The sequence below is a fragment of the Rhodnius prolixus genome, unplaced genomic scaffold (assembly GCF_049639745.1).
Source record: "Rhodnius prolixus isolate KJV_2025 unplaced genomic scaffold, Rpr scaffold_1, whole genome shotgun sequence".
NCBI classification, from domain to species: Eukaryota; Metazoa; Arthropoda; class Insecta; order Hemiptera; family Reduviidae; genus Rhodnius; species Rhodnius prolixus.
In genome coordinates, this window is record NW_027411581.1 from 11,436,428 (window position 1) to 11,461,963 (window position 25,536).

The 25,536-nt window shown below is 33.9% G+C and overlaps 1 protein-coding gene and 1 long non-coding RNA gene across 3 annotated transcripts in view; one reads left to right on the forward strand and one right to left on the reverse strand.

Annotated features, from left to right (window-relative positions):
- Positions 1-25,536, reverse strand: part of LOC141454146 (extracellular sulfatase SULF-1 homolog) — a 138,629-nt gene that overhangs the window by 59,321 nt on the left and 53,772 nt on the right. For both annotated transcript variants that reach the window (XM_074128067.1, XM_074128060.1), the window contains exon 2: positions 9,960-10,791. In XM_074128067.1, coding sequence (XP_073984168.1) covers positions 9,960-10,158 — 199 coding nt within the window. In that variant the 5' untranslated portion in view covers positions 10,159-10,791. The remainder of the gene's footprint in view (positions 1-9,959; positions 10,792-25,536) is intronic.
- Positions 6,616-24,049, forward strand: LOC141454314 (uncharacterized). Its single transcript, XR_012458618.1, has 3 exons — positions 6,616-8,462; positions 19,083-19,253; positions 23,088-24,049. It is a non-coding gene; the product is annotated as an uncharacterized lncRNA (long non-coding RNA).

The following is a 25,536-nucleotide window of genomic DNA, read 5'->3' on the forward strand; positions in this document are numbered from 1 at the left end:
CTTGCTGTGAAATCGGGCCCTTATAATTCCCACAGTAAACAACAGATTATTCGTATGAAATTCCGTGCTCTTACACACTCTGTTTTACTGAGTAGTATGCTATAGTTTTATTGAGTACAGATTTATTAGTTGAGAAGATATTGAAATTTTTTTGGGTCATGGTTTTGCTGTGAAATGGGACCCTTACAACTCCCACAGTAAACAACAGATTATTCGTATGAAATTCCGTGCTCTTACACACTCTGTTTTACTGAGTAGTATGCTATAGTTTTCTTGAGTACAGATCTATTAGTTGAGAAGATATTGGGTGTTGAAATTTTTTTGGGCCATGGTTTTGCTGTGAAATGGGACCCTTACAACTCCTACAGTAAACAACAGATTATTCGTTTGAAATTTTGTGCTCTTACACACTCTGTTTTACTGAGTAGTATGCTATAGTTTTCTTGAGTACAGATCTATTAGTTGAGAAGATATTGTGTGTTGAAATTTTTTTGGGTCATGGTCTTGCTGTGAAATCGGGCCCTTATAATTCCCACAGTATACAACAGATTATTCGTATGAAATTCCGTGCTCTTACACACTCTGTTTTACTGAGTAGTTTGCTATGTCAAAAAAAGTGATAACAATTAAAAAAAAAGATGGTACATCGCCATCAAACTGCTCGATACCGCTTTTAGAGTTTGCTCTTTTTTACTTTATTATCAGAAAAATTATACCGTAGATAGATTCTTGGACATGAAAATAATATTCAAATTCACCTGACACTCATCAATCATCTGAATGAAGAAGAAATTATCTTAACAGATAATAAGAAGACACTCAACGCCAGCAGGTAGTTCTTGTGGGTAAAATGGTTGACCGCAATCCGTTACGTAGTCACTTTTTGCGTGTGCACGTGTGGAAGATCAGTTCATATATTACAATATTGGTGGTATGATGACATGTAAGTACACTGAATTTATTATTGTTATCACACTAAAATGGTCCGACAGATAGCAAACAACAATGGAGAGTTCAGCTACATGATTGGGTTTTATTAATGACACCTACTACAATCTAGCAAATTATTTAGATCGTTTCGACCTTACTAGGTCAACCTATACCTAACAGAAAAAAAAAAAGGCTTCAAATAAAATTGACTGATCTTCAAGTAATTATTATTAGTTTAGAGGAAATTGTAGATGGCATCAATCTCTAAAACGAGCAGAATCTACACAGTAAAGTGCTACGTCCAGTTGTCAAAAAACGTTTTACAGCAAATTTATTTCAAAGTATAAAAAAAAGTCAGCGTCCTGCAATTTTACTATTTTCTAAATTTATTTTGTGAGTTAGATTGTTATATTATTTGGACTAAATGTTCTGCTATTATACGCTAGAATAATTGGGAATCTTTCTCCTAAAAATATGAACTACGTACATATTTGATTTCATTACTTAATACAAACAATTATTCTTGCATCCATGTGGAATATCTACTGTGGCTCCGCCTAAGTACACCAATTTCGTACCAACTTTAAAGTTATGTTTAAAAGTAACCAGACTTTATTCTGAAGCTACGATTAAGGCCTACTCCACTCCTACAGCACTGCCCTTGTTTAATTTATCTGGGAAAATGTAGATGTATTTGTAGATTATAGTTTCCTTAGTAGCCTCTCTTTCGATCCTCAGTTGGTACTATCTAACACTTTCAAGGAAGACTAAGTGGATCTGTCACGAAGGCGTCTGCACCACGTAAAAGTAAGAAGTCCAGGATAACCAGGTTTTTACGCCTTCATCCGTACAATAGCGTTATCCGAGGATGCCAGCTAATCTTAATCTCTTTAAGGTGAGCTCATGGTCCTCAGGGAGAGGAATTTTAGCCCACCATCCTCCTTATCAGGGGAAAAAGTCAAAAGTAAAATAAAGTTTGTGCCGTGGAGTTTTATTTTCAAGATATATTGACAAACTATCTGTCACAAACACTTTCTGCACTTTGTGAACTTCTAAATGAAAATGCTGTAAAAAACAAAGAAGTTACCGTCCTAGTTTTTCCCCACAGATAGTTTATGTACAGGGTGACCAAAGTTATATGCTCCACTCACTTTTTTTTTTAACGGCGGGAAATTTCGAAAAAATAAAAAACACGTATTTAATCATTTTTAGTCTAGTTTATTTTAAGTGATTGGCCCATTTTTTAAACCCCTGTATCTCGAGATACAGCATCCCACTTTTGTTTTTCAAATGGAACGTTATATTTTTTGTTGCATATTTTTATAGTATTTGAGCTCCTAAAAAAAAAAGAAAAAAGTTTTTTGAAATCGGTTAGGTTTTTCAAAAGTTATGGGTATTTAAAATATGAAAAACAAATTTCAGTTTACTGTCAAAATTACGTTATTTTTTTTAAAGAATCTATTCAAACTGGACACAACCAACGGATAGGCAAGCCAAAACTCTGGTCTCCCACGCTTTGCTTGTAGCAGCACTTATGGTGGCGAAGTCAAGATCTAGCCAGACTAGAGTTGGTTCCCACACAATTAACTTTCAAGAAAAAAGTGTGGAATTATTAGCAACTAAGTTCTTTAAAGATAAAAGAACATCTAGAAGAATGGAGCTTTGTGGAATGAATGACAAAGCCACCACCTTGCTGGTAAAGCAGGACAGCAATCTACCCTCTTGAGCGCCATTATATTCTGGCTTTTTGTCTTGAGTTGACGCCAATATGTCCGCTTTAATAATACTAGTGTTAGTTTCCTCAGAGAGCTTTTGTCTCCCGTTACTTTTTTTTTTTTTTTTTTTTTTCAGATTTCTAACTCCACAGACTGTGACCTTTCTGGAAAGCTCTTTCTATTCTTTTTAATATCTCTTACTTCAGAAGTCTTGCAAATGCATCAATTTGTGGTTAATCGAGGATAATTATTTCTTAGGAAGAATAGAGAAGGTAAAAGTGGACCTTCAACGGGCTTACTTTAAATTAATTGATTATTCATTAAAAGTTTCTTGAATTTTAACTAAGTTCTTCACAACCAATGTTCACCACAAAATGAGAAATGTCAAAGAGAGTTTGAAACCACAAGACTCTAGAATCAATGATAACTAAAAATGAAGGTTCTCTGAAAGATTTTGGTAGCTGCAATTTCCCATTTACAAGATTATGAATAACGTTTCAGATTTCCATGCTCTTGTTAACGAAACAACATAAAGTGGTTAGCAAATATTAAACTATAGTTTTTGGATGATGATACAAATCTTTCTTCTCATATCAAGGAATATGACCAGTTTTAATTCGAAAGCACAATTTTTGTGAATTCACTTGGTTATTTGTTTATTTTCATTTTTTTTTATTTAAAAAACATGATACAAGAAAGCAAGACAAATCTTTTAAATCTAAATGCTTTTGTTCTTGTGCTGACCGTGTACATAGCTTGGCCGCGAGATAGACAGTCTGGCGGCTATTTAAGGCGCCTCACCGAGCAAACACTACGTCTGGAGTATTCCTCTTTCTTTTAACCTCCTTCTATTGCATTCCTCGTGATGTATTTTCTTCTAACAGAGAGTAGTATTACTGAAGAAGTTGAAGAGAATACAAAAAAATAAAAAAAATTACTAAAGAAACAACATTCTGAACATGTAGAAGGTGCGAGTCAACAGTGTAGATTCTTTACATATACATGGTTCTTCTTTAGTTTGTATATAAAAGCAGTGTTATTAGACGAATGGGGAGAAGAACACGAAGGGTAGTTTGTGATTATTTCAGAGCCAGCTGTTTGAATTATACACCAAGCTGAGGAATAAAGTACTAACCACCTGCTACCACATTTATCCCATATGTTAATTTCGGTGTTAATTTCAATAATCATCCCTCCTTCCGTACCCACTTCAGTTAAACTTTACGTTAATTTTTTTTGTTTTCACAAACTTCCGGCGATCGTTTAAATAAAGTTGAATTGCATGTCATTAGAAAGAAGAAAGTTGCTCCAGTAGGATTTTGGAGGGTGTTGGGTTTGAATTTCGGTATGGCTTAGGGAGGTACACTTTTTCTCAGAGATATCAATTTTCTGTTGCCACAGTTATCTATTCCTTTAAAGTTGATTTAAGATAAGCGACGTCATTGTGATCCTGCCGACTAAAAGTGGAATTAAAATTTTCCTCGTGTGGTTGTTGTGACCCTAAAATATTATGGTGGCAGGTTGCCTGTTCCATGAGGGTATTGCAGGGTATCTTTATTGCGTATAGCCAAAGCCTTATTATTGCAATCATGGTTTATACAGTTAGAACAAGAATTATGGATGGATAACCCCAGGACAAATGCAAAGTACAGACGAAATTCATTAAGAGCTTGTCGACTGTGTTTTAGTAAATAATTATTTCGGATCTCTGCAGTAAGCCTCCTTGAGATGCTTATATTTTTGTTTTTAACTTTTTTTTTTTAATTTGTAATTTACAACTACAATAATTATGACAAGTAAATGTATTACAATTATTTCAATGACCTGACATATTTAAATACCACAGATCCAGTAATGTTATTAGCCCAAAAGATCGCTGGGATATCGTCACTTTTATTATTTTTGGGTGGTTTCCAACGGGAGAGTTTGAGACGAGAAGGAAAAATGCCGAGTTTAAGGAAAAAATCGTTTGAAAGAAAATGCGACAAACACTTTAGCAGAGGGTATTTTATAATGTTCACGAAAAATCCATCAGCGGATTTCCTAATATGCTAATTAATCATTTTTTTTTAAAAAAAACCTATAAACTTTTCTCATTAAATTTGATTTTATGAGGGTCCCGATAGAGGAGCAGCTTGCACTTATGCATGTTCGGTTTTACTACGTGAATAATATCAGAGAAAGGCTAAATTCCAGAAATTGCTTAATCAATTTGAAGAAAATTTGAGAAAAAAAATTAGCCTCAATTATGTCACCGAGAAATAGTGTGTTTCCCTCAGATTTTATTATTATTATTATTTCTATATTACTTTAATGATAGCCTCAAGCGAGGAACAAGGCAAGTGAAAACTCGTCATTCTAATTCTAATTGTGCTTTGATTAGAGCTTTTAGATTTCCTACTTTTTGTTTGTTGTCAAACTTAATAAAATTCTTCTTTAGTAAGTTGGAATATACGAGTACAATTTACTGATTGGATACTGCATAAAATTACGATTAAGCACGGAAATAGCATTGATGCACACTAGCTCATGATGAAGTAAATATTCGCTTCGTATTTCCTGGTTTCATAATCTATGAAGTCGATAAAACTTAAAACACAATTGAATATAATATAATTTATTAAAAAAAAAAAAAAAAATGGACACCCTTCCCTTGTATGTCCTTCGCAAAAATGAATGCTTATGCGACTGCCTTTGTTGGGAGCAGAAGAGTTTGGTGGTTTTTAAATCAAACAATCAACATGTAATAACCTATATAAGAGGAACATGTCACACAAAGACACAGCTATCAAATTGTTTCCTGCCCAATTTAACAACTATAATATCTTTGTGTTTGACCTACTGCATGGAATATCTTATTCTTCTTCTCACAATTCATCTTCATTCCACTTTGCATGTCGCCATTTTCACATGTTCATTACATTTTTTATCTCATCCTAATCACACAGTTAAAAAAGAAATCAGTAACAGCAAGAAAAATGTTTTTGGGAGACAAGTGAAATGATTTACTACTAAAAGAAGTTGAAAATTCTTTAATTCCGTATTCTTAAAACGCAACTAAAAGAGAATCCCCAAAATTATTAATTCATGCTTAAATAAGAAAAGAAAAGAAATCAAAATAGTGAAATCCATTTCAACATAGTATTAAGGCCTGGTTAAAAAAAATATCAACATTCGTTACGATACTCACCCAGCATCGTGAGCCTTCTAAATAGCAAGGCGTAGCCCATTAATTACTTCTTTGCAACGGATGTTAAAAGAAATCTTAACTTTAACACACCCCGTTAAAAGCTCGCCGCCTTTTTCCAGTAATAAATTTTAAGCCGATTTAGTTTCGTCTTGTTTTTTTTTTTTTTTTTTTTTGTAGAGCGGGGATAGCAGCAGGACCACATTAAGGAAGATGTGAACGAGCATGAATGGCTGCTGACTCAATAATAATAAAGAATCCTAATGGGCAGATTAAGAAGCGTTTTTTTTTTTCAACGTGCGTATTTAGCGCATTATGTCAGCGATTAACGTGAAGCGGTTTAAATATTAATCACCAAGCGAAAGGATCTCATTTATTTTTATTTACAACTCTCGTCGCCGTGAGAAAGGCCCCTCCCTCTAAACTTTTAAACCTTCCTAGATAAAACAGTTACAATACGCAATAATCCGTTTTATTAAATATAATCTAATAATGGCCAGATTACTGCTAGACTATTGTTTTTTTGAAAGTACAATAATATTCTCAATGGAAGCGAAATATATATTTCAGTAAAAAAATAGAACGAAGCCATAAATTTTGCAGCACACGTTGTGCAACGATATTTTGGCACAATGGTCCGTTCCCGGGTATGAGGTTATGTTGGTTTAGGAGGCTACAAACCTAGTTTTTATTTCTGTACAGGCGATAAAAAAGAAATAAAAAAATAAAAAAAATAATTCAATTGTTAGAATGGGATGCCATGGCTGGCGGGACGAGTTGGTAGAGTTTTACAAGAATTGATAATCAAAGTGTGTCAGGTGATTTATTCAACATGAAGCCCAACTCTGGCCTGCTGACACTGCCTTTATCAGTCCGTTTAAATTTTTTGCAAGCAATTTTTTTTTTACCAAAATGAACTCTCTTTCATGCCTCACCGTGTAAGAGGGGGTCTTCTAGTAATTTAAAAAACTTTCATACATTTTTTTTTGTGTGGCAACTAGTGAATATAATTCAGATGCTGGGGAGTTTCCTACGTCGCCAATGTGTCCATGGCAGAATGCTCCGATGACCGGAGAGAACCTCTACCTCCATAGAGTGCTCCTGTCTGAGGCTTGTAAACAGATTCACCTTTTCACTAAGAATCTGAAATCCAAACTGTATTGATATTTCCTTCTTTTTCAATTTACGAAAAGAATGGAGAAAATTGAGTTATTTGTAAAGATTTTCACGTAATAAGAAACAAATGACTCAGTGCGATATAATAACTGATTGAACATAGTAATTAAGAAACCACCAATCATCCTTAAATTTTATATTCGGTTTAAAAGTGCAATAAATTAGTCAATAAAAATAATTTTACACGAAAAAAATTAAGCTTAGCATAAAAAAAAGCAATCATTTACAAAACAAATAAATACTAAGATTTATTTTAGTCTGTTTAATTAATGTAGAGTAGTACCCCACACTGCATGCCTCTAGTAATACAGCAATGTCCGGGATGGCAGTAGGGAACAGCTCCCAGGTGTTACCGATGTTAACATAACCGTGTTACCCTTTCAATAAAAATAGATGATTTACTACTGCTGTCATGTACATATATACATAATCTAATGTATATATGCGGTAGTAATAAAGAAAACTGTGTTTTATATAGTTATATGGCTGTAAATATAGTAAGTTGGATATAACATCAATACTTCGTTCAATATTACATTTTATTGATATTTACAAGCAACTATTTTCCACTGCGTGGGATCAAGTTTATTGAAATTGTAGTAATAGTGCATAGTGTATACAAAATAGATTAGAATTTCTACAAAGAGTTGCGATGATTCCCAGGTTCGGTGCCGAGCTTAGTCTGGAATTTTAGTCGTTTATGTTGATACATTATAGGAGGTTTAGATTCACAAGAATCGAATTTGTAAAAAAAGAAATATCTGCTTCATAATTAAAGAGAGGGACCATCCTATTTTTTTGTACAAACATAGAACTCAACTAGAACTCAAGATTTCAGACCCTCAGAGGATGAGCAATTAGATCGATAAGGACGAAAAGATGTCAGTATTTTAAGGAACCTCTAAGGTGAGCAGAACAGGGAATGTGTACAAGGAGATCCACTTCAGTTTCCTTACAGCAAAGTGTCAAAATTCGAAGGTACCAGTACATCATAATTTAAATTACAAAATTGGGGTCCATACTGTTCATCAAAAATTCAAATTTGATAACATTCAGCTACCAGGAGGGGGCCGCTAAGAAATACATGTTCATTAAGTATCGATTTACTTTTTGCACTATCACTGGAAAGGTTTTTGTACAAATTTCAACTTTTATAACCTCCAATTATGCTCAATCTAGTTTTAAATTTAACAAGACGATCATGTAGAGGGGTGGTAACAAAGGCAGTGGGACGAATTTCAATCCAGATCTATTGTGGTTCCTGATTTGTTGTAAATAAAGTAATTAGTATAAAACATTTCTAGGCTTCTCTAATCTAAATATGGAGCAAATAAGTGAATTGATGAGTGACACCTTACTCAAATACTACCTTCACGGAAGAATTTTATTTGAAATTGGGCGATGGTAACGTTCAGCATTTGAGTCTACTGATGTCCGTCAGAATGCCTTAGTAGGTAAGAACTGATAATGTTCAATAATACTAACAGACGAAGCCAATAACCTTAAATTTAACGTAAAGTTTCTTAAAATGAATTAGCAATGTCTGCTAACCTACTAACAGGACCTTAAACTCTGTTTACAAAACTAATAAATTTATTATAATCCCAGAGAATAATATTTTTTGCTTGAATTTTTCAAAAAAGATCAATGAACTTCTTCTTTATTTCAATATCTTGAGTTAATTGTTAGGTTAACTTTCTTTCAGTAATGAACAGTATTAGAAGTATTATTTTCATATTATTTGTAAACTTCTTATACAACGAAATCCTCCAGTTCTATTGTATTATAAATTGTTGTGTGCCCTATTGTTAGCCTTTTTTACTAGTAAGGGTTAGGTAGTGAAAAGTATGTACAGTAGTAATGGGAACTGTTCACAGTATGTGTTGTAAATTTACAGTGAATGGTACAACAAACAATAGTGCTCTCATTATGGGCCGCACGATTTTCAAAAATACCATAAATCTGGCATGAAATACGCTTTCTCTTCATGAAATCCTCATCTTAACATTTTTTCTCTCCTCTCCTAAGTCGAATGGTTTTGTTTTAACATTTGAATAACGTTAATTTGGAATGCCGTACGAATGTACTGACTAGGTAAAAAGGCAGATTCACCACCACAAGCCAAATTAGGGCTATTGTTTCTCTGAAGAACGAATGTTCTCATGTAGATTTCCTGTTTTCAAATTACGCTTTCGATACAGGATCTAAAAACCTAATAGTTGGAACGAGTTTTTCAGTTTTCATAAAATAGATCTGTAAATCTTAATTCCCCAGTGTAACTCGAAATTGAAATGATGAAATATGACATGAATAGATTACACTTTACGAAATGAGTTTTTTTAGGACTCCCACCCAAAACGGCTTCGATTTACGGTGAAATTCATTTAGACTCTGCACTCATAAAGGTTTGTGTAATAAACATTGATTTTAACTTATTTTTTCATGCAAGATAAATTTTTGGAGTCTTGAGAAACGAGTAAAATTAAACATTTCTCAAATGAACCATTTCAAGAAAATTCACAGGTTCAAATATTCTAAATTTAAAGAAAATTAGTTTCCCGTAGGGGTGATTTTCACTGCTGGTATTTTGATTTTCATGTATGGAGCCTGTAGAGGCAGAAAACAACTTTTTTTTTTGTGAGTTTCTGTGTTCATAGAAAATCGGTCGACCCAAGTTGTGGAAACAGGAAGTCAGTCGCTCGAGTTTTATCACAGTAGATTTTGAGGGGGAGATTTTTCAAAAATTTGTATTGGCCATCTGAAATAGCCAATTTGAATCATCGTTCATCCATCAAAAGAAATTAATTTTCGACTAATTAATTTTCAATTAAAAAATTACTAGTGAAAAATTAAAATGCAACACCAGTGCTAATGACCATTACATACGAAACTGTTTAATCTATTTATTAATGATATAATTAATATTAATTAAAAAATAATGAATGACTTACCTAATTCAACATCTTGATCATCAGTCATAATTAGTACAATATTTGGACGGCGTTCTTTAGGCTGCGGCAAGTATTGTCTTCTAGATTTGCCATTATTTTGCGGTTTGGCCGTAATAAAACAATTATTATTTAGTATAAATACTAGATACAAGACTAGAAAATTATATAGATAACCATGGCGACAAAATGATGCCATCATAGATAGGTTGGTGGTTGGGGGCCCTTTGAATTATTGTCCAATTTATTGTTAGTACTCTTACTAGTTTAGTTAATTTTGTGTCCCTTTATTTCTGTGACAAGAATGTGGCGACAATGAAGTTGGGACTTTAATAAATTTTATTTCGTTTCACTTTGTCGTCAAGCGCTAACACTGGCAAAGGGCGGTAGTTTTATAGTTTGGGCAACTTGTTGATAGACGGGTTGACACTGCAAAGTATATTCACAACATTCTGTCCACTGTACAACAATACGCGGCTCACGTGCACCAACTCGACACAACGAAAATTCCAGCGACAATAGTAGGCGGTGAAGCAGTATAGCCACCTCTGCACACCCCGACTCAGCGCACTCTACTGGGTCAAACTGTTACGATACACTCGTATATATACGTCCTTTGCCCCTTCTCCTCTCCTCCGCTAGACCAACATTATCCCCTTCCTCTCTCTCGCTGTGTACGCCACCCAAAAGAAAGAACAGATTATTATAAAAATCCTTCCTTTTTTTCTTTTATCCTTTTCTCTCCCACCTCTTCTTCTTCGCTGGACACCTCATTACTTGGTGGGCCATGCATCCAACTTGGTACCTTTCATTCATATACACATCGGTGTCCTTCCTGTAACAAAAACAGAAATACACACTACTGTCAGTACGAAATTACTTTACAAATTGTTTACAACAAAATGTAGGATAAATAAGTGGAAAGGTAATAGAGCAGTTGGTTCAGAAAACTGTCCTACCCAACCATGTTGATCCTACTTGTAAAAGAGAGGAGCATATATTCTAGGATTTAGAAGAAGAAGCCCTAAACCAACCAAACAAAAGGTACAACTCTACCTGTTTCTACATCCATAAATCATAATATCCAAGATAGTAGTAGCTCTTTCTTGGACACAATTCGTCTTTATACAATGCTCAGAGAATATGAAGCCAAACGTCGGTGTGAAATAGTCACACGATTTCTATCACATCCCTTGAGAATCAACTATTATAGCTCCAATTTACCAATGACTTTAACGTAAACAGATACTTTACTAAATTGTGGGTGTAACTTAAATAAATAATGGGAAAACATGGAACATTGAAATTGGTGTAAAATACTTAATACAGACATCTGCTTCTAGTCCAAGTCCTTACTTCTGGGATTAAGGTCTAAATTAGAGGATGCTTAAATAAATAAAAAGAAAATTAATCGTAAGTAATTTGTTTTAATATCTGGTTCTCTGTAAAGTGAAAACTTGAAAAGTTGTTTTACTACAGGAAAGTATTATCAAAATTTCGATAGTTTTTGCGGCCCCCTTAGATCGAAAAAGCTGTTTTTAGAAAAATATTTTATTAAAACACAGGCCCATTCAATATCGTTCGATCAAACGAAAGTAATAGTTTATGATTCGATTTATCGAATGTGTGTTTTCTCTTTATTTAAAGTTGAAAATTATCGCTCTTTTATGTGTAACTGACTTTCCCAAGAAGAATCGATACAGAGGAAATGGCTGAATAATCCTTTCTGGGCCATTTTAGTGTAATCTAAAAACTTATTACGCATTTCATACTACAGAGGATTAGATATGTAACGAAAATTCTTAAAAGGAAGGAAATCAACATAACGGAAGTGTCACTTTACAGGACAGATTCTTTTGTGGATAAAGCGAAGATGTCTAATATTGAAGTTGACTATCTTTTTAGCGTAAAGTTGAGTTTCGAGAAAATAAAATACCGGAAACTGTTGAAACTAGAAATTCGTGTGATTATTAATACCATAATTTATTTGTAAAGTAATAGTTTATTGCACAATCTATGAACTGCTAATAAGGATGTGTAAAACTGTTTATATGTAACAGTTTACGCTCCAAGCTAAGAGGATGTAAATATATTTAGAACAAAATTGATAATAAGAAATATCCCGAAAGTTTCTATTATAATAATTTCAACCATCATCAACATGAACAGAATGGTTATTCTAAATCCGACTGCACCATAGAGGAGGCTGTGGAAGATTCTCAATGTAAACGGGACCCCGTTATTATGTCTCAGGAAGTTTCTCAAGTACTTAAGCACTGCCCACACATTTCCTCAATATATTCCTCCTTTCAATTATATTATCCCCCTTTTTTTTTATTATATTACTCTTTATAAAAGGGAACAAAATTATTTATTTAAATTAAAATAAAAATCTATTTTGAATGGGCCTCATAAGAGAAACCGATCGATGTTTTACAACTGCCATAAAAATCTAGGCTACAGATAATCGATAATTATTCTTAACTTAGCCGAGAAATCCTTGATACTTTGCACCCTACCCAAAGTTGTCTAAAAGCAGAATCAGATAAAAGACTAACCAGAAAACTAACTACCGAAAAGTTGACAAGATTGCAATTACTCTCACAAAGAATGGTGAGTAAGAAGTTAGTTCTGATCATTTCTAACATTTGTGGACACCCCAAACACCAAATGATTTAAGAATTATGTCAGATGGTAGCAAACTAATAGAACAGATGGTAGGATTCTGATTCCCCTGATAGTTAGTAATTTCCATCATTATTATTTTCTTGGGTTTTCTAAATTAGACGACAGCTGCTAGTTTGATTTTCTTTGAAAATCTGAAAAGTGGAAATACGGAGGGATTTTACTAGTCCGGAACAGTTGTCTGAAAGGTACAAGGAAATTGAGTACCTGAGAAAAGTATTAAAAAGGGATCTGTAGGAGTTATTGTTGCGATGTCGAGCAACTAACTAAACAAAATAAAACTAAAAATTAATATTGTTCGCTAATATATTCTAGTAAACTAGAATGAGAAATACATTAAAACATTAATTTTAAATCTAAAAGAAGAAGATGAAAAAAAAATACATGAAATTATTACAAGACTCAAAAACAGAAGAAAAATGATATTTCAAGGGCAAAATTTCAATCAAGCTTCACTACAAGGACAAATAAATCATTTCCAGATAATTAATTCAGTTTTATTTTCATTTTCTTTTATAAATTACTTTAAATAAACAAAAAAAAATATGAATAAAATAAAAAATATCTATAATACATCAGCACGGCGAGATCAAATGAGATCCGTAATAATGCTGTCTTTTGTATTATATGCATATCATTTTGAAGATATATTTTAAAGATCTCTTATTTTCCATTTGAAATTACTAGCAAATTTAAATCTGTAAATAGTATATCATTAATATATTAAGATTTATTGATTTTAAGAACAGATTGTGAAATATTCGTAATGAATAGAAGTAAAATGTAGAGGGGGGCCGCCGTAGATAGAGTAATACTCTTATAAAGAAGAAGAAGAAGCGCAATTGCATGCAATTATCTAATGAAAATGAAGATATTACGATATTTTATAAATATGGCATTTTTCGTTCATCTTAACTTCCTGAGGATACATTTTAATAACAAATATCTAAATTAAAATAGTAATACCAGCGGAAGTCTGTGCTCATACAATAATGACAATTTAACCTTACTTATTCAATATATTTTCCTTAAAAAAGATTTGAACTTCATGATATAAAAATTGCGTTAAATTTAATTTCAAACAGATCGAAGCAATTTATATATTTAAAAAAAAGGTAGAAAAATGATTATTTAAAATAATTTTCTTGTTATTTTCTCTTGGGACGAATTCGATGAATTTAAAACCTCTTGATTTTCCTAATGTATCTTGTGCTTACAGTAGTAGAAAAGCTCCGCTGGTGGCCCTGCAATATTCTCTTAGTTACTTATTAATTAAGCTTGGCCAGAGTCATTTTCAGAATAAGGGATTGAAAAAAGATAACGAACACCTCTAGAATGGTTTCTAGAGGGCACCAGAAACAGTAAATTTCAACAAAGAACCTGATCAGCTGATATTCTTCTCCTTCCGCGGAAGTTGAATGGTGAGGAACTACTTGTACAGTCAGAATAAGTATGTTCAGAAAGTGAGGAAGCGTAACTTTTATGAGCTCCTAAGTGTAGGCTTTAATCATGATGGGCAATAAATATGCAGGCTTCTTCGACTACAGTGGAATCGGATGTAATGACCATCAATAAGGCACAGTGGCGGAGATTGAAAGAGTCTGGCACAGATCTGAGGAGTGATGTTTTCCCATGGACAGTAATGTTTCAGAGTCAATTTTATCTAACATCCTTGGAGACTACAGCTAGAAAGAAAAACCAAGCATGTCGTTTACAGAGACGTTCCTGAGCACTTAATCTGAAGCAACCATTGAAAGTTTGTGCTAAGTTGGAAATGGAATGAAACGTTATATTCCTCATGACTCCAATACACCGATGTTACATAATAAAAGTGCATTAAGTTGTGAGACGGTTATTCAGCTGGTATTAGACATATTTGAGAACATTGTTGATGAATTTAAATAGCATGCTCTGGGTCAAATGCAGGATATGCCACTGCCTTGCTCATCTCTGTTCAAATCAAAAAGTACGAAGGTCTAAAGGGAGAGCATGTTTAGCTTGGATTCTTGGAATGATTTAGAGCATCGTCAAGTTCTGTTTTGATAAAAAAAGAAAAAGAAAAATGTAACCTCTACGATTAAACCTTAAGCTGTTTGGGAAGAAGATAAGCAAGAAGATAATGATTAAAAGAGTATTTTAATGCAAGAAGATTAAATTAAAAATAACAGTGACCTACATTCCAAAAATAACCATTAAAACGAAGAGATATTGTTCTATAAGTAAGAAACATAGACCGCAGTATATGAAAGTGCGGCGTAAAGTTATGCGGTGTAAGTGAACAAAAGAATGGCCAGAGGAACAGGCATTAACCAGCTGAGAGAATGAACCTCGCCCAACGCTAGACATAACTCCAGACAGATGAGTGTACAAAAAAAAGTTGGTGAAGAGAAGTGAGGTCGGTACGAGAGAGAGAGAGAGAGGAGAGAGACATTCAGATGGCGATAGAGAGAAAGAGAACTGAAAAGGGTTGTTAACCGGCCTTAAGCAGTGACCCTTGAAAAAAAGAAAAAGGAACGACTCACAGGCGTACAGACAACAATCTTTACGAACGCACGTAAACTCCCTCCTTACTAGCTGGTTCTCACATGCAACCACCTCCACTTCTACAAGGCTCTCTGAGTGTGTGTGTGCCGGCCCACCGACATACGTCAACCTCTTCTCTATCTCACTCTAGCACGCTTACGCTCAAATTTAACCTGACACAACGACACAGCCGACAACTTGTAAAGGTGTGTTATCGCTGAACAGCTGTAATGATCATTCAATTTTCACGTAACCGTAAAGAAATTATTATTGCCATGTCGATCACCTGTCTCAAGGTGTCTCACCAAAAGCCCACGTCTCACTCAATTCAAAACTCAGGCCATTGGCGCATTTTTCAGTGTACTAGCTGGCCTCCGTCACAGACAACACAGACAATTACACAAAAAAATCTGAGCTCCGCCTAGAAAATGAATTCTAAAACGAATACTTCTCGAAAAAAGTTAACGTAAAAGTTATGTCTATGAGCAAGAATGTATTCAGGAAGTATACCCCTAGGAACATTACATTGATTGAATAAATACTACCGGTTGAGGATTTTTTCTTTATTTTTGTTTATTTACTAGACGTAGCAACATATTTAACCAGCTAAAAACAGTTCATTAGTCTTTATTAAACCTTACATTTGGGGCAGGTCTAGTGGTGAAGAGCGTGGCTTCGTATGTTGGAGATCACCAGTTCGAATCCCGCTTATGACTACTTTTTATCTGTTAGAAAAAAATTGTTTATAGTAAAGTATGAGCTTTCGCCTCCGTCCACGACACCTAATTGGTAGTTGCACGTTAAGCCCCGCCTGAAAAAATCGGCGATTACTTTACCTTACTTTAAACCTTACAATTAGAAACATGACACTTTAAAGGGAATCTAAAGTATTCAGGATACCTGAATATTTAAAGTCGATAATCTGAGCGATTACAATACATCCTAGTATGACAGAGAGAAACCTATTGTACACTAACAATTCTCTTTACAAATAGAATTCTGTGACCAAATACCAATTGCTTTACACAATATCTAATCAAAATGGATTGAGTCAGCAATGGAAAGACCTAAGGGAGTAAAAAAGGGTACGATCCGGTTAAGGCTGTACACAGGACAAGCCCTTTTTTTGTGTGCATGCGTTATCTCTAGTTCTTCTTGGTCTATTTGACATTCTGTTCACACCTTTTAAAGTAGGACCACCAATGTTGAATGTTTTCTATTTAGTTTTATTGTCCGTTCGTAAATATTTAAACAGTTCACTTTTTATAAAGAAATAGAATATTTATTTAATTTTTGATATGATTCTTGAGTTAACTAAATAGATACCTAAATATTTTTAAATCTTATTAAACTAAATTTATTATAAAAGTGTTTTTCTATTGCTCCCCTCCCCAACAGGTAATTAATGAAACTCGATGTTAATGAGCTCTCAAGTATTAATAGTTAGCTTAGTGCAAAGTAAATCAATCAAGCAGTGGCACGCCCAAATTAGGCGCTTCATCAATAAAACTGGGCTGAAATATTTGTTGACTTATTTCTATCCGAGACTCCTTTACTTTAAAGACTGGAAGAGAATTAATTGCCAAATTCAAGACGCAAGACGTGGTTCAACCATTTAAGCCAGAATCTAAACCTCAAAAAAAAAAAAAAGACTAGTGGAGAGATCCTACATCTTGAAATGAGACGAAACTGCTTACCTATCTAAAAGGGGTAGGCTAAGGAGCAAACGTTTAACTGCAGAACTTGGGGGGAACAGGAACCATACTGTGTCTACTTTTAATCTGTTCAACGCGAAAGGAAGTCTTATATTTGATCGAGGCTCTGAAGAACTCCCAATAGTCCTACTTTATTTATAGTATTTATTCCTATGTCTGAAATAAGCTTCGAACGAACTGATATTCATAGTTTGATTCTTGCATCAGATATTTCTATAATTTTAAACACACTATCAGCATTGATAAAACTTATTTAAGGAAAAATTAGCATCAATTTAAAAAAAAACGCATAAAATTTTATCAATTAAGGAAAAAGAGAAAAGGGAATTAAGAAAAAGTAAAAGTAAAGTAAGGAAAAGAGACCAGAAGTAGACGATTTGAAGTCCTAAGATAAGCAAGAAAGAGATGTGATAACGCTTCCACTTTCTTACAAAATATTTTAATTTTCTTCCCAATCTGTTTTCATCAGCCATTATAAAAGAACGTCCTCCATTTCCTCGCACCGATTTTCCTACCATCTTTGATTAAATGGACACCATTAATACGCTCTAATCATCTTCAGTGAGGAAAACTTTCCATTTCATCACTCCTCCGCCCGGTTTCCTGCAATAAAATTAGTGATAAACCCAGATTACTATCTCGCCTTTTTTTAAGGCCAATAACCTTTGTTTTAGATGGTACACCTTATCTGGCCTCTATTAATTTTCATTTGCATCAACAAAGTGGTGTTGTTATCAATATTTCTGGCGAAACGTTTATTAATAATTAAGACGTATCTATCACCGGATCTTTGCACGTCTTCCAAGACAATATTAAACTATTTTTTTCTCTCTTTTAGTCTGAGATATTAATAGAAAAGTGAATGCGGAATTATTATTTTCAATATAGACAATCCTTAATTTGGGCAATAAGTTTCCGTGAGATTAAATTGAGTCTCTGATCAATAGAGCTCATAAAATGAGTAATATTTTCTGAATTTGACAAAAAGGAAAAATAAAACGCGCATCCTTTGTACAAAAATTCGATCAACAAAAGTGCCTTCTACATCAAGATTTTCTTGGTAAAAACTCTAATGATAAAGTTTACATTTGGGTCTCAAATTTTCATCTGAAACAATTTCCAAGGAAAATACTTTCACGGCAGTTTTAGTTGTGAAGAGAGATATTGGTTAGGCTGGGCGGAACTCCTGAAGTCTGAGGAGTTTTTACTGAAATGAACCTGAATAGAGCACAACTAACCATAAATATCTGAAGTGAAACATACACACATGGCTTTCTCTTACTGTAATTACTGCATAATTTACAATGTGTGTATAAAGTATTTGGTTCGTTCGAGGTACAAAGAAAACGGTCTTGAACTTTAGCGCAGTAAGCAAAATATACTCCCCCATTAACTTCACAATATGGATGACAAATTCAGGATCCAAACAGTGTCTTAACATCCCAACTTCTAGAAAATAGTTACAAAATAGAATTTCTGGTTGTCCAATATAGACAATCAGCTGCCATAATAGAATCCAAATCGTATACAAGAGTTTCGAGTATTCATTTTTAAGATATCCTGTAAAAACATATGGAAAAGTACTTTCTTCTTTCATGTTTTTGACAGAATTGCAATTTTCCTTTTTCTTATTTTAATAAAGGGTAAAAATTCCGAGATTTGAGATGAAAATGTACATATAAATTGGAAATTCGAAGATTGTAATAAGCAAAAGTCATGTTACAGCTTCATCAATCCAGATTATTTGAGAGAAAAAAATTAAATAATAAAGAATTCTACAACAGACTTTTTAAATAATTGCAATTCGAATTAAGTTTAATCTTTACCTGAAAGCACCATTTTGAATTTTAAAATTCCATACAGAGACGTTTGATTTTATCTTTTTTTTAGAGATAAGTTCATGAGAAAGTTTTAAAGTGAATCAATTATTTTCCCATAGGTGTCACTGGTGTTGTGCATTTTAATTTGAATGGTTCTTAAGTAATAGGCCGACAATATCAGCCACATTGCTAGCAGACAATCTCAACAAATTATTGAATAGAGTCACATAATGTATTTGACTTGGTAGCTAAATCCAATCTTCAGGTATTCTATCAGGTGTCCTTTCATTTGTCTCTCCAACTCCAATCACAGATCCACATTTGGACACTTTTAATAAAACAGATTTCTAATTTTCATTTTTTTGTTTTCTTTATTATTGCAGCTTCAAAAGTATTTGATGTTTAAAGAAAATTAAAACTAAAACTGCTCAGTCTGGAATGTTGTAGGCAAGACTTTATATGGATTGCAAAAGTAGTTACGACTTCTAGTTCATTCCAAATATAGACAAGGAATCGCCGCCTCATCTGTCTTCTTCCAGTAAATACAAAAACAGGTATGTTACCTACCGGGTTGTGTGGTAGGTATGTCAGACCCGACATCTCGTTGCGCTTTAATGGTTTTTAATTCTGACTTTGTTCTTTTTTGCTTTAAGAAAAAAGTAAAATCTGATGAGACGAACACTGTCTTCTACCATAATTCAGACTATCAATTTAACTAACAAACATCGCAGAAATAAATGCCAATAAATTGCTGATTCGTAATTTATCGGCATTCTCTTCTGAGTCCATCTTCAGTTTTGATGCATGAACTTGACATTGCACATACGAGGGTCGTTTGAAAAGTCCGTGCAAAGTCAGAGAGATAGCACTACTGGCGCGTATCGAGGTTATGTTTAGTTAGTAGCATCTCTTGGAAGAACACACACCAAGTTTCAGCCAGATCGGTCTATTTCTTTGTGTTTGGCATTCGTTTGAATCGAGGAAGTCGAGTGATTTTCAAAAAATGGACGAAAAAGAATTTCGTGTGTTGATTAAACACTACTTTATGAAAGGCAAAACGCCTCAGGAGACTAAAGAGAAGCTTGATAAACATTATGGTGACTCTGCACCTTCGATTAGAACAGTTTATAAGTGGTTTCAAAATTTTCGGAGTGGCCATATGGGCGAAGACCGTTCCTTCGGCCGGAAAGATTATGGCGACTGTCTTTTGGGATTCGCAAAGAATAATCCTCATCGACTATCTGGAAAAGGGTAAAACTATTTCAGGTACATATTATTCATCGTTATTGGACCGTTTGAAAACCGAGCTGCAAGAAAAACGCCCACGATTGGCCCACAAAAAAGTCCTTTTCCATCATGACAACGCACCAGCTCACACCTCAGCAGTTGTGGTCGCAAAATTAATGGAAATAGGGTTCCAACTCGTTTCACATCCCCCCTATTTTCCAGACTTGGCTCCCTCGGACTACTATTTGTTCCCCAATATGAAGAAATGGGTGGCGGGAAAAAGATTTTATTCAAACGAGGAGGTGATTGCAGAAACGAATGGCTATTTTTCAGACTTGGACAAATCCTATTATTCGGAAGGGATCAACAAACTAGAGCAGCGTTGGACGAAGTGTATAAGCCTAAAAGGAGACTATGTTGAAAAATAAAAAAGGTTTACCCCAAAAAATTAAGTAGTTTTTATTTTGGCACGGACTTTTCAAACGACCCTCGTATGCAGAAAGTTGAGGTCTTAGTGCTTGAGGACTCTAGACTACTTCACTTCGATTTTCCTGTATTATTGGAATATCTAAAAAGGAAATGGCGACTTAAAAGGTTAATCAAACCATAGGGAATCCAAATGTAAGTAATTTTAAAAAAAATTTATTGGCACAAGAGGCTTTAGATCACGAAAAGTTCGGCTTTTTGCATTGTTATTTTTAACAAATATATAAATTTTCAAGTAAAATTTTAGACTTATAAATCTAAAAATAAAGACAATTTTTAGTTGTGGAACTTGATCCACCTATAATTATGAAATCATTGAAAAAGAAATTTGCATAAACTAGAGTGGACCCAGGGTGGTTCGAAACGTTCTTAAGAAATAATAAATTACATCTTGGGACGTATCAAAATCCTAAGCATATCCAGTCTGTCTTGTTAAATTTGATAATAATAAAGGAAATACGCAGGTTGGATGTACTCTAACCTGATTGGCGTGGAGATGGCCTTCTGCCGATAGCTTTAATCGTTATTAGCGTTTATAGCAGGCCATGTGTAACTAAGAGTGGATGTTGAGAGAACATGGATTTAAGATTTGAGGAACGTGTTAGTTAGGATGGATTTGTAGACGTGACTTGGCTTGGTCTAAGAGTGACTCGAGAGAATCAAGGTAACTGTAAAAATACTCGAACCCATAAAGGGAAATTTAAAGTATTGGTCTCGAGTTAATTAAGACCACTCTTGCCTTCCATCAGAATATAGATGTTTTTATGACAGTGATGCTTAATTGGCACTTGCGATTCAGAGTTGACACAATGCACCGAACACAGAAATTACCTTTTCGTTCCCCTTCATGTGTGTATCGGTAGATAGTATCTATTCTCCCAACAATACAAACGTAAGGTAATGTAGGTGAACTGATTTATGTAGCTGCAAATTAGCGACTAACGGAATGTACCCTAAAACCCGAATAGAAGCACATATCAACTAAAGCAGGCCCAGCTAGGACAGCCAGCATTGTTGGAGGTTTTCCTATGTAACTACTGTTCGTGATGTTCGGCTGGAATGTCCTGATCTCTGAAGAATAAATTCTCCACTTCCGCTGGCGGAATTCTCTTCTGAAATTCCTTTTCCAAATTAATATTTCCATTGATTGACGATCTATTATTTCTCTATTCTATGAACCATAGCACCATTCTGTTCAGAGTTCTCCAGTGAAAGTGTAAAACTAGCTCTACACCTTTTTTCTCATGTTTTCCTTCAGATTTTTGTTTTCACTTTACAGCTGTTTTTTTTTTTCAAACGCCTCCATTTTTGTTGGTAGGGGGATCTGAAAATCTAAAAACCTCTTTTTCTCCAAAAAAAAATCATTTCTTAGAGAATTCCCCAATGAAAGATGTTGTTTTTAAAATGGTACAAAAACCAAACCTGAATATTAGCCTACTAGAGCACTGACCGCCAGCAGTCTATTTCCGCCTTTCAGTTGGCAGCTATTCTATTGTTTTTATCTCCAGTCTAGGCCGAACACCAAGTATAGTAGCAAGCCTAACTTAATCAGGACCATATGCAAAGTACATACATAGTGATCAATTCCTCAAAAAGTATTCAGCAAAACAAAAATATCTCTGAAAATCTAATAAAATGTAAATAAACCCATAGCAAAGATTTAAGAAATTATTTCCTGTAGAACTACGAGAACCTAAGAGAAATAAACACACTTCATCTCATCATAAAATAAACTCGAAGTTATTTCCTTTTCAAAAGTGTTAATTAGTTAGAAAAAATAAAGAACATTAAAATTACACGAACGTTTATTATCTATTCACTCGTAAAATACAAATAAATGGGATAAAAAACAACTTTACGACTGAATTTTAGTCAAAAAAACACTGAAAAATATGTTTGTTTAAATGAGAATCCTTTTGGTAATAACCAGTTTCTAAAGAAAACAATTCCATCTACAGAAATGTACATCCATAAAACTAATAAACAAACATGAAAGTATAAATAAATAATAATTTCGGCGATTGTTAACCAAATTTTAAATGTTTAATTATAATTTATGGGTAGGAATAATTTGGAATGAAAACTATTTCACAAAATATTCTTCTCAGTTCTGCATTATTCCATTACAAAGCTAATTATAAAATCTGTTGAAAAAACAGTCATATTTTAAATGTATAAATTTAAACTTATTAATTTATTTATTGTATAATTATGTAAGGTTCTTTTTACTAATATTATTAGATTTATTTTATAGCCTATTTGATTAACAAGTTGTATAATGCAAGTATAATTATAATATATTCCACGTTTAATTCATTGCTTGTATTAAAACTGTACGGTAGGACAGTTGTATAATGGGTGATCGTCAAAAAACCACACGAAAAAGCATAAAGTTGAAAAACAAAACACCCAACTTTGATAATTTTTTTCTCTTTTTCTATAAAAGATAAAAGTTCGTACTAATAATATTCACTAAAGTGTCCATCCACGCTATATCACACTGCCTTGAATAAACCTTCTAGGTCTTGATAACCAGTCCAATTACTTGTAAGTCACTGGATGTCAGGAGTCTGGATAACTACTATTCTGAAATTAAATATCGCTCTTTTATAATCTCAGCTGCACTCTTATTAGTAACTTGCACTGTCTGAAAATTGTGTTTGTTTCTTTTTTAGGATTTCTGAGATATCATGCCTTGGATTCACGCCTATGGCCTCGCTCTTTTGCTTTGAGAACCAAAGAGTCATAAGCACAAAGAATTATTCAATTATATTACTTAAAACACTCTTATAACGTAGCGGAAGTGAGCAAAAGGTTATGAGGCGTATATTTGTAAGAAGGAGAACCTCAGTACGAATCCAGCATTTGGCAACCTTTTATTTGTTAGAAGAAATGAATAATTAAACTTTGTGGTTTCGCCACCGTCCATGACAACTAATCAGCCTTAAAAATTGTGATTCTTTACTTTCATTTCAAGGATTCACTTTGCAGACGCAAGGAATTTGTAATAGATCTTTTAGAACATAGTGGAAATGCACTATGCACAGTCTCTCGGTCTATGATATGAAATTGATTCTCACATTAATCAACTTGTATTTAAACGAATAAAGATCGAGTTAATAAAATGTTTTAAATAATTAATATAGAAAAGAGGGAAGTAAATATTAATGCAGATAAAAAATATTAATAATTCTGTTTCGTTATTTGCGTGTTTTATGTTATTATTAAAAGGGAACAAGCAAGAGTTCATGTTTAAGATCACTTACTGACGAAAATATAAGAAGGATGTATCCCATCCTTAAATGAAAGTAAAAAAATATGTAAGTCGTAACTTCCGCCATGACAGAATTGATTTCCCAGCCTGTCCTTTCAAGAAAGAAGACATTGATAAAAAAAGTAATGCGGTTAAAAGTAAAAAATGTAAGGAAAATCTCCAAGAATGATATAAAACTGTTCTTTACAAGTACTTTCAAGGTTGTTTTATTCTCAGGCGACTTGTTTTGTAATAAAGAACTTAGAGCCATCATCGTTGGCGAAGTTGTCGTCCTAGGTAAGTAATTAATCTTCAAGAAACACTAACTGAATATTAAGATTATAAAAGCGGAATGTAATTGTAAAACATGACATTTTACTTTATAAGAAGCTAACACTAACAAAAAAGGACACAAAATTTATTGACTGTTCTTAGAAAAAAAGTAAACTTTGTACTGAAGCTACAAACATCAAGATGGTGAGAGTGATTTCACGTCATTGGCTACAATACAGCTCTAGGGCCAGAAGTGAAACACCATTAGCCTGGTCTCCAGCCAATCCATGTTTAAAAACTTGTTCGTCCTCTAAACGTTTATCCCAATACTTAATTATCATCGATCATGTGACTGGTGCGCAATAAGATTGCAATTGATTTTATAGAATATAGTACGATTTAGAATAACTTAATATGATCAAAATGCAGTAAATGTTCTTCTAATAACAGCGCAACTAACAGCGTGAATATCAATATTAAATCCATGCTTCTGTGTGAAATTATGATGTCTACTTTATTGTGTCCAATGTGTGATATGCGAATTCTACCAAGAATGTGATTGAACGACTGGGATTCAATGAAAGGTTTTCTTACTGCACGGTGGAACAGTCTACGGCCTTTGACGCCACCTTTTCAAAACAACCAAACGGAAATGCTATCAGCTATCTAAGACGAAACTGTTTACGACATATTGCTTCTACGGGCTGTCTTTATACGAGCCTCCTTGACAGCCGTTCTCTGAGCACCTTCTCTTCGAGACCAAATCACCTCAAACGGAGAAGGGCGAAGTTTTAATTTTAGGAAAGATGTTGCGGGGAGGGGTCCATTAGGCATCACCCTTTGATAATCCCTGAATATCAGCTCCTGTTCTTCTTTAGAGCTCTCTGGATCACTGGAATTGAGTACTTTTTTTTTATTAGGAACTAATTTATTAGGTATTTTATCCTCGGAATACATGAGATTCCGCCTTTTTTTAGGGCTTCCTAAAAGAACCTGGGTAGTCACCGGATGTTAGAGAAGATTATAACCTACCAGGGAAGAGATTAGCTAAGTGATTAGCATACAGGATTCCCACGAGAAAATCCTGAGTTCAAATCCAGATGCTGGTTCTTAGAATTTTCTCTTTCTAGGAGCTTCTTACAGTTCACTGTCCTGAGATCTGTCTTGTTCAGAAAAAACTGGAGAGGGTTTGGAGCGTATTTAAACATTTTAGAGAAGTATTTTCCTTTGCACGAATAAGCAAAAACCTGGACTCCTGATTGAAACTCAACTTCCCGCAAATTAACAATTTCTCTGCCACCATAAATTTATTACTCTAAGAAAAAGAGCTCAAAATGTGGTCGTATTTCCGTTGAATTTTTTAAAGAAATTTCCATTTCTTCAGCTTTTCTCTAGGTTACGTTGTTGCTGAAGTATCGCGCAGTGAGCAAAACTACTTTTATTAGTGATTATTATTTGTCTAAACTATACTTTGATAATTATATTTCTTTGTTTTGAATAAAAACAATTATCTTCAGTTCTGCGTGGTTGTACAGAACATTAGCTGTAATTATTTTCTAATTTGACGGCCTACAACCATTATCATAAAACAAGGAAAT